Below are 9,182 nucleotides of genomic sequence, written 5' to 3'. Positions count from 1 at the left end.
ATGACTATTGCCACAGCGCCGTTAGTGCTCAAGTATAAGTACATGCTCAAACGCATCCACAGTAAAGGATAACACAAGGGTTCTATTCTTGGGATCCCCTGTAGGCTCTCTATGCTGCCATAGCAGTGCCAGGATACCTCATGTTTCCCTGCACTCGTTGGCCTCTAATAACCAGTTGTTTAAAATGTGCTGCAGTGCAGTGGCTTCTCCCTTATTGGGCACTAGGCCCAAACCCTCTGTCAAACTAATTTAGCGACTTTCCCCATAGCTCCCCTAGTAATGTCAGTGAAGCATGGTGGCAATTAATGTAGTGACTTTAGCTGAAGCAAAATGAGGGAGTGGACATTCACATGTAGGGTAACATCTCTATAATAGCTCTGCTGAGCAGAGTTCCTCACCTTGATAAGGTGAACTGGAACGTCACACTGGTGGCTAGTGACGTTTACATTTAGTCATTTAGCAGACGCTCTTATCCAGAGCGACTTACAGTAAGTACAGGGACATTCCCCCCGAGGCAACAAGGACACAACGTCATTTTGCACGGCCAGGAATCGAACCGACGACCTTCTGATTACTATCCCGATTCCCTAACCGCTCAGCCACCTGACTCCCTCTGTCTATGTCACATAGATGTACTATGTGACATAGATGTACTATGTGACTATTAATGTCATCCTGAACTTAGTTTGGTCTCTACATCGTGACTGATATCTCATATTTTTTCTTGACCCGTTAATCTTCATTGGCAGGACACAAGGAATGGTTTCACAACAATATATATATTTTCTCAATAATACATATTTACTGTAATCATTTGGATGTAGAAATGTAGGTGATATGTACAGTATAAAACTATTACATAAAACATTATTTTAAAATAATACAAAATAAATGATGACTGAAAATGACAAAATCAGTCCAGAAGGACTTTCACTGCCTCATCCTAGGGTTCACAGGAGAAGCTACATCAAGCAAAACATGCCTTGCCTTCTGGGATTTGTGGAAACACTGTCTTTTCTATGCCAAAGGCAATAACCCTCTAAATTAGAATCTCAAGTTATTTGGTGCGTTTAAAACTGCAGCCATGCAGTTTGAGCTTGGTGAGAGGAACAATAATATACAGCATTTTCTGCATCGTAAACACATCTTATTACAAACCAATGGAAACAGGAACACATTAGCTCAATGCTACTCACTAAGAGCATAGAAGGAAACACACACTTTTAAAGTTAATCAGTAGCTAGCGGGTTAACTTCAAAATAAACTCTTCTGAAATATTCAAAACTACTCATGTGGGCATCAACACAAAAATTAGGATCAACAGATCCAATGAAATGGCACTTGTAAAGAATGGTATCCTGCTAGACACTGACCTATACTGTCGCCTTATTTCTCAGACTACTTAAGGCTCAGGTGGCGTTTTCTGGCAGTCAGCAATTCAAGTAGGATGAGATCTAATGCCTGTGAAGAGACGTAAATTATTTAGCAGTACACAGTACTGGTGCATCTGAGGACTGCCTTCACCTCCCTAACTGTCTGAGCATCTGCTACTATGACTTTATAGAAAGTGTCTCTGAGAGTTCAGCCTTGGACAACCTTTTCTAGCATTTTCCGCTTCTCAACTCTAACTTCTACCTAAATGTAAGCAGGGGTTAGGTAAACTGTCTGCACTGGCAGGGGGATTTGAGGGCCAGCAGGCAGGCAGGCAGGCTAGCCGGCATGCTGACGTCACGGTCTGCACCACGCCCGGGCGCTCGGCTCACTTGGCCACCCTGTAGCTGGCCAGATCCAGGGGCTCTTTGCTGGGCATACACCAGTCATCTGCTTCCTGGCTCACTTTGTAGTTCCTCAGAGCTGTCTTGTTGTACACGGGGAGCCTCTCCACAGAGTCCCTTGACAACGCCTACGAAAGGAAACACGTTTTAATTGTGAGAAATCTTCAAAGAGAAAAGAGGAGGGATGTGGAGGGAATGACATATGGAGCCGTCGTGAGAGGAGCCTACGGCGACACGTTTCTCACCAACCCTAGATGTCCACTTCACGTGCCTCACCTTCAAGTGGATGACAGCGTCCGAGCCATGGCCCTGCATGGAGTAGAGCTGCAGGTCTCCCTGGAAGTACTTGGCATAGAGGCGCGAGATGGGCAGGCCATAGCCAAAACCAGCCTGGAGATGAGAGAGCAGGAGATTCACCCAGATGACTGCGTCCACCGATGCTCATCAGTTGGAGATGTTATGATGTGATGGGGCAGGCTGGGAGAGCAATGACAGAGCGAAGAGATGAACTCACAAACGGTGTTGGTGTGTCCTCTCCTATTTGAGGCGTGGGGGCCGTGGAGTACATGTAGCTGAACAGGGTCTCAGTCCTCCTGAAGGGGACTCCACCACCCCTGTCACTCACCTACACAACAACAGCAAGAGTGGAGGAGTAGGAGAGAGAGGGGTGGGGGGAAGGGAGGCAGAAATGGCGTGAGAATGTCGTCGGGAACTAGGACAAGGAGCTCAGGCACAAACAGACAGGCAGGTGGGGGTCTCCTGTGCCACTTGGGAGTGATTCAAGGACATGAAACAGCCAAGGATTCTGTTTTAGCATATCGTCATGGGAACAGGACAAGACCACTCAGTACCCTTCGTATTGTGTTATGTCACCAGGAGGCAGGAGTGGAGCTCACAACACAGATCAAGCAGTTCTGGAGATAAGGTTACAACCAGACTAGACTTGTAAGCTCGAAATGTGAGGCTCTGTGCTTGTTCAATTCTCTGATACTCTTATCTGAGCTAAGTGGTTCAGTTGAACATTAAACAGTGAATTAACAAGAGTCAACCTCTTGCGTACAGATGTAACACCTTGAGAACTTGATGGGCAACGAAAAATCCAAAGATGCATTCTATCCAAGTTGTGGTTGGATGTTTGGTAAAACATTTGTTTTTGTAAACCTATTCATTAGTATTTGTAAATCAGTGATATAATATTGTTACTTATGTAATGAAAATGAAGCGGTTTACAGCTACTTTACCTTGATTGACATGTCCTCTCCTCCAATGGCCACAATTACTTGAATTGGTGGAAGACTGTTGCTTGTTTCATGGTGCTCAATAGTGGCTCTCATTGCATTCTACAGCATAAAACAATATTCAATGACAGCTACCAGGATCCAACTTCGGTATACAGTATAATACCACACTTAAAAATGTGACCACACCTTGAAGAGCTCAAACAGCATGTGGTAGAGATGGGAGGGCACATAGACTATATCTATGGGCTGCTTCCTGTTGTTACCTATGGAAAAGGAGAGAAAATATATGAAATCCATAATCCTTAAATTCAAAGGCAATTTGTGCCCGTCAAAGCTGCCAGCGGATCCAGTGGAGCTCTATTTTCGGCCTTGTCTGACCAGGGGGGGGGTGTCAATACTGTCTGAGACCAGTCAGCCCTCCCCACTAACCCACTTCTTCTGCCTGAGTGACATCATTAGACTGCCCTCAGGAACATATGGCACAAGTGTGGTGCTCAATGTCATCAAAGTCTCACAGATGAAAAAAGAATGACCATTAACTTTGGAATCTGTGTTCGTATGAGACAATCCTGGTGTCTGTTAGTAGGAGATGAAATATTCTTGGTTTGGGCTTACTGTTCAGCTCCTGCAGCATCAGCTCTGGTGAGCTGAGATAGTACTTGTCACACAGCATCTTGGCACTTTGGTAAGCATCTGAGAGGACAGACGAGGACATTCTATATTAGGAGTCTTGAAGGGTTGCCAGGTTTGAAGGCAATCAAAACAATATTTACCCCATCATTTCTCTCCACGCATCAACAGCGAGGACTTATCTATATCAAGTATCCTCAGAAGGCAACATGAATAAAGACCTGTAGTTACCTTTCACAACCTTGGTGACTTCACAGTGTGGGTCAATGCTTCCAATGGTGTTGGGGTGAAGAGGGTTTGTTGCTCCATCAAAGACTAAGGCTGTAAAGGTGCAATTGGAAGAACACACCGAATTACTTCTGAGAAAAAATAACTGACATATAAACTGTGTATGGTACCTCAGAAGGCGAGATAATGCCTTTGCCACTGCTCACTGTGCTGGTTGATGAGCATTCGTATGGATATGCGACTCATGTAGAAGCGATCCAGAAAGTACTGGATGTTCTGGTTGGTGACAGAGTCCTGGGAGAAGGTCTCCTTGTACTCTACGATGCCCTGTGCCATGGTGGGCACCACATCATTGTGCCTGTTCCTGATTTTCACCAAGGTGTCAACAAACCTGAGAGTGAAAGCAGAATTGTTAGACGGGTGAGTTTCTTCTGACAGACTGAACTGATTTGGGAGTACACCGGGCCTGTGGGAACGAGTGGCAGGTCTTGTGACAAGGTGACAGCATACGCACTCTCCCAAGATACTCTGGTCATCAGGGTTCTTGTCAAGGAACTCCAAGATGTCCATCAAGCTCTGAATGTACCTAAAACAGACACACATTTTTACACTGCTATTCATAGATAATTGAATGTGGAAATGTGTTTCTATTTCAAAAACTGAATTTATTCCAGAAGTACCATCTGCCCCATGCAATAGTCAATGCAATCCATCAAGGAGACATTATAGGAGAATTGAGGCCCGCTTTATCAGACACAAGAAAGGTTTCTACCCCTGGTAATCATATTGTTTAATGGCCTAACCTTAATACATTTGCTGTTGTTATTTTCCTTTACTATTTAGGCTACTACTATCGTTTATCATTCAAGAATTCTGGACATTGTATTTTATTATTGCTGAGAACCTACTTGCAAAAAAGTATTTCATTGTACTGTTCATTTATGAACATTCAGATCACAATACTTGAAAACTTGAAAAGTATGAGAAAAGTGTTTTTCTGTAACGCATGCGCACACGGGTTGGCGGAGAAACTGGGGTAAAGTTCATATTTAGAACGGCGGTGTGCCTGGCACAAGAGTTTGGGGTAAAGACGGTGCCCCATTGAAAAAGCTTACAACACTCCTTACCATGTCTGCACCATTTGTACAGAAGGAGTTGTGAGCAGCCTGTTCGGGAGCAGGTTGATCTCTTTCATTATGTTTGACAGTCTAACGGGAAGTTCTTGTCTTAAAAAAACAAAAGATGTCTTTTCACATGCGTTTGTTGAACCTGTAAACAGGAGTGGGAGGGGAAATCAATGTTCTTAAATAGACCCCTTACTTAAATGAAATGAACAAAAATGTGGTTAACATTGCATGATGGCAGTAGGCTACTTGGAGTAGTGGCTTTTTTTTTTACAATCCCCGACATTGGATCATTTGAAAGGAACGTGACTGTACCATTGAAGCTGACGCAATATAGACCTGCACTAGGGACAGACAAAACGTATGGGGATTCTATTGTAGGAATTGCTGCAATGCACACCAAGCCCTTTCTATGTAAAGTGAAGTTAATTGAACAAAATCGCACTTTAGCCTATCATTCTTATCCTTTGTTGTCGTTTTTGACGTAAATATGCGATGACATTGCATACTGTCGTTCTACTAGAGGGTTACTCACCAAAATCGATAAACTGTTTCATAGAGAGCGGTGAAGGCGAAAATTTTGCATAATATTCGACATGTTTAGGCATATTTGTCAAAGCTGCATTCTTCATAATAAATCTCACGAACTTCATTGTTAACGTTTGTAGTGCAGCGTTTTGAACGCCGTACACAAGTCCTCTTTTAAACATACGAAAATATTGTTGCCGAGGGTACAACCTCGTTAGCTAGGCTATAAAAATACTGAATTAGAAAGATTCTATTATCAACGTCTACTGATGCTACAGTAAAGCTTCAGCAACTACTCATTGCATATCAACACACAATATGGTAGCCAATAGTATTCGATTTTTTTGCCAGCATCATCCAATAGGAATTGAAAAGGAGTGGCTCTGTGGAACATAGCGGTTGATTCATGGTGGTTGTTTGGAAAGAGTCATGAAAAAGTATCTCAGGTTCCCCTTGTCATCACTAAGAAGCAACACCAAACATAAAACGTTCAACATGATTTAAACTTAGAATAGACCAAAGATAACCAATATCAAACTATAGTCTCTTCACAACTAAATTATAAATCAAAGGCAAAGCCTGCCTTACAATATAAAATGTTTATTTTGCTTTCCATAGGATTATATACGGAACATGGCTGTTGAGTGTTTCCTCTATTGATACTTAATTGGCCAATACATTTTTGTTTCATGCAAATCGGAGATAACACTTTCTGCTACATGCTAGAGATTATCCGTCCAAGTGTAATTCCTTGGAATTTATTTTTCGAAACCTTTAATTAGAAAACATTTTTTCAACCGTTTTTTTCTCCCACACGTGAAGTGATAGGAGAGAGGAGGAGTGGGGAGAACAGAAAAGCTACAACAGAGTAAAGCAGAGCAGAGTACAATATAAAGTGTACAATAGAGTCCTCATCAAGTACTCATCAATGATGCAAACCTTTTTTTCATATATTATATCATTTTGAAAAAATAATAACAATAATAACTGTGGGATGGTATATGACTGTGCCTTTACTTTTACACCTGTCACTGGGTCATGAACTACTTAATGATAATCACAGATTATCATTACACCACCGATCGCAGTATCTGAACCAGTACTTTTCCATTCCCTCCTGCCAGCAATCAAGCCTTCTACTACACATTCTTCTGTTGTAAACAAGCAGGGCCATAATTGAGTTGTGGGTGAATGGGAAGCCTTCTCACTGAGCCTCGGTGACTCAATCAGGGAACTAGATGACCATGCCTGTGGAAACATCCCTATAGGGCAGGGTGAGCTGCTCTCAAAACTAAAGTATCACGTATTGTCTCATGGGTCTAATTGAGCTGCCACTGTATTTGAATGGGAGTACTGGGTTGTATCATTAATGAAATACTGCCATGGCACTGCAAATTCAACATCTAAGTGGAACTGGTCCTTATGGAAACATTTTAATAATGTAATCAGGGATTGACTTTGTAATTATGGTGGTGTGGCTCAGGGAGGATTTCCACTCACCAAAACACATCACTCTCTCCCTTTCTAGCTGTTACCCCCCCCCCCCCCCCACACACACACACACACACACACACACACCCACACACACACATTCTAATCTCCTTGAACTGGACAAGCCCTGGACTGGATAAGATCAAAAGGTGTGTGAATTATTTCCGCTCCTGGCTTCAAAGAGCAGCTTGGTGGTGGAGACATGCCAGGGACCATGCCTGCTCCAGGGCTGTGGCTTAGAGAATTAGAACATCAAAAGATTAAAGATTGACATTTTTAAGATAAAGAAATAAAATGAAATAAGGTTTTGAAGCACTTGACATTTGATTGATCATTTAAAATCAGGAATCAGGCTAACATCATGGGTTATAAGACTACAGGTGGAATCATATCCTTATCGTTGTCATTTTCTGTCCTCAACCTAGTTCTCCCTCCTCCTCACCCACTAGCCTGCCTGAGATGGTGTTCCCATTGGCGTGCCTTGGCTATTATAGCCTACAGTGGGCATTCAGATAGCACTGGCTGTCCTAACTAGTCAGGTGAATTGAAATTTTGGTTTTCATGATCAACAAATGAACACACTTCAGAAGACTATACAAAACGTATTCCTCACAGTAGCCTATAATCATTCCCTTAAGCTCATGGTAGGGTTTTCTGTTTTAATTTAGCCATGATGTGTAGCCTAGTCTACTTTAAAGTCACAGAAAGTCCACTTTATTTTATATATTCCGCATGGTCTACATGAAACCGAAGTATACCTGGTCAAAATAAAAATTACTTAAAACGATAGTTCATAAGGCCTTACATAACGTTGCAAATTATTAACACGGTCTGAGGATGCTGATGTGTCAGTGACGGTACTGCACGCAAGGTCCACTCCTATTCCCGCGACAACAATCCACAGCAAATCGAGTACCATTCTGAGGTCTTCGGTCACAGTGCTCGACAGGACTGTTACACCGTGGAGGAAGACAGGAGTTACGATCAGTAGCCTACTGGTCATCGGACTCAACGTATTCGAATGCTTTAGGGGTGCACTGCCCCCTCCCGAGCAATGGCATCTATGGATCGATCCAAAGGGACTTGTAAGTATGGTTTATTTTTGAGAGAATTGCGAGTTGTTATCAGCTTCGAATGGTGCGGTAAGGTTAGACACAATGGAAAGGCTATAACGTGAGTTGAGCAGGCAAGACAGACAAGGTTGTGCGTGATGGTGAGGCAGCGCTTTCTCTAGCCTACACATCCATGTTTTTTATATTGCAATACAAATGGCCACATTATAAGCAAAATTATCTTCAGGCGTTTATTTACGTATATTTAAAGAAGTATATGGTACTGGGTTACATGCGACAATGTATGTCAGCTTTTGAGAACAAATTAGCGCTGTTCTTGAACAAAGCTGGTGCATCTCCTTTAAGGCAGCGCGTGAGCTTTGACAACATCAGCACCAACCAGCTCGATGTAGTTGTCGTCTTGGCAAGAGAAAATCGTTCAACTTCAGTGCCACGCCACGTAAGTGAGTGTTACTCATTTAAAAGATACGATCGATCAACGATCACTACACATTTGATTAAATTGTCTGCAGGCTGAGTCTCTGTTTACTGTTATTTGTCGTGGACCAATTGACCATGAGGCAAACTGTACTGTTACAGGAAAAAACATGTCACGTTCAGTTAATTTAAACATCCCGTTAGGCTGAAGCATTTGGGGAGTGTCAATGTCATTGAAGGATCGACTTTTGCTCCTCTGTTTTAGGATAAGTTCACAACTAGCCTAGATGAAGGCGTTCAGGGGACGGACTTTCTGAGAAAACATTAGCGGCATTGAACTGAACGGCTGACACAGCACCTGCAATTTAATCAATGACATGTCAGCAAGTTTATGAGGCTGGATTAGAAAGAGTTTATTGAAGGTGTCACACAATATCCCAAGTTCTCAGACGAGGTTTATCATCCGTCCAGTTATGGTCTTGATGTTGTCAGGCACCGAGAACATAGCTACCTTGATAATATAATGTAAATCCAATCAAAGGATTATAAGAATGAGAACTTAAGGGGAGCCAGAGGGCGTTCTGAGAGGATAAACGACTATTATTGTCCAGTGAACTATTGTCAAGTGGATGTAAGTGTAGGCAGCAGTGGGTTTGCTAATGCATAGTCTGGAAA

At 42.6% G+C, this 9,182-nt stretch overlaps 1 protein-coding gene across 1 annotated transcript; it reads right to left on the bottom strand.

Moving 5' to 3' along the window:
- Positions 1-765: 765 nt before the first annotated feature.
- On the bottom strand, positions 766-5,831 carry LOC134016474 (pyruvate dehydrogenase (acetyl-transferring) kinase isozyme 2, mitochondrial-like). The gene is made up of 11 exons (XM_062455840.1): positions 5,534-5,831; positions 5,002-5,143; positions 4,389-4,460; positions 4,081-4,265; positions 3,878-3,967; positions 3,632-3,709; positions 3,203-3,279; positions 3,017-3,115; positions 2,290-2,400; positions 2,052-2,165; positions 766-1,903 (listed from the first exon to the last, which is right to left on the bottom strand). The coding sequence occupies exons 1-11, from the start codon at positions 5,706-5,708 to the stop codon at positions 1,760-1,762; spliced, it is 1,287 nt and encodes a 428-aa protein (XP_062311824.1). The 5' UTR covers positions 5,709-5,831; the 3' UTR covers positions 766-1,759.
- Positions 5,832-9,182: the final 3,351 nt, after the last annotated feature.

The sequence above is a fragment of the Osmerus eperlanus genome, unplaced genomic scaffold (genome assembly GCF_963692335.1).
Source record: "Osmerus eperlanus unplaced genomic scaffold, fOsmEpe2.1 SCAFFOLD_333, whole genome shotgun sequence".
NCBI classification, from domain to species: Eukaryota; Metazoa; Chordata; class Actinopteri; order Osmeriformes; family Osmeridae; genus Osmerus; species Osmerus eperlanus.
Note: the sequence above shows the minus strand (reverse complement) of the source record. Positions and strands in the feature narration are given on the sequence as shown.

What these genes read in the sequence shown, in the direction of transcription:
- LOC134016474 (XM_062455840.1), bottom strand. Translation starts at nt 5,708, where the DNA reads ATGTTTAAAAGAGGACTTGTGTACGGCGTTCAAAACGCTGCACTACAA. An exon ending in GACCAGAGTATCTTGGGAGA is followed by an intron (nt 4,266 to 4,388) that starts GTGCGTATGCTG and finishes TTTCACTCTCAG; the next exon opens with GTTTGTTGACACCTTGGTGA. An exon ending in GAGAGGACATGTCAATCAAG is followed by an intron (nt 2,401 to 3,016) that starts GTAAAGTAGCTG and finishes GTTGTTGTGTAG; the next exon opens with GTGAGTGACAGGGGTGGTGG.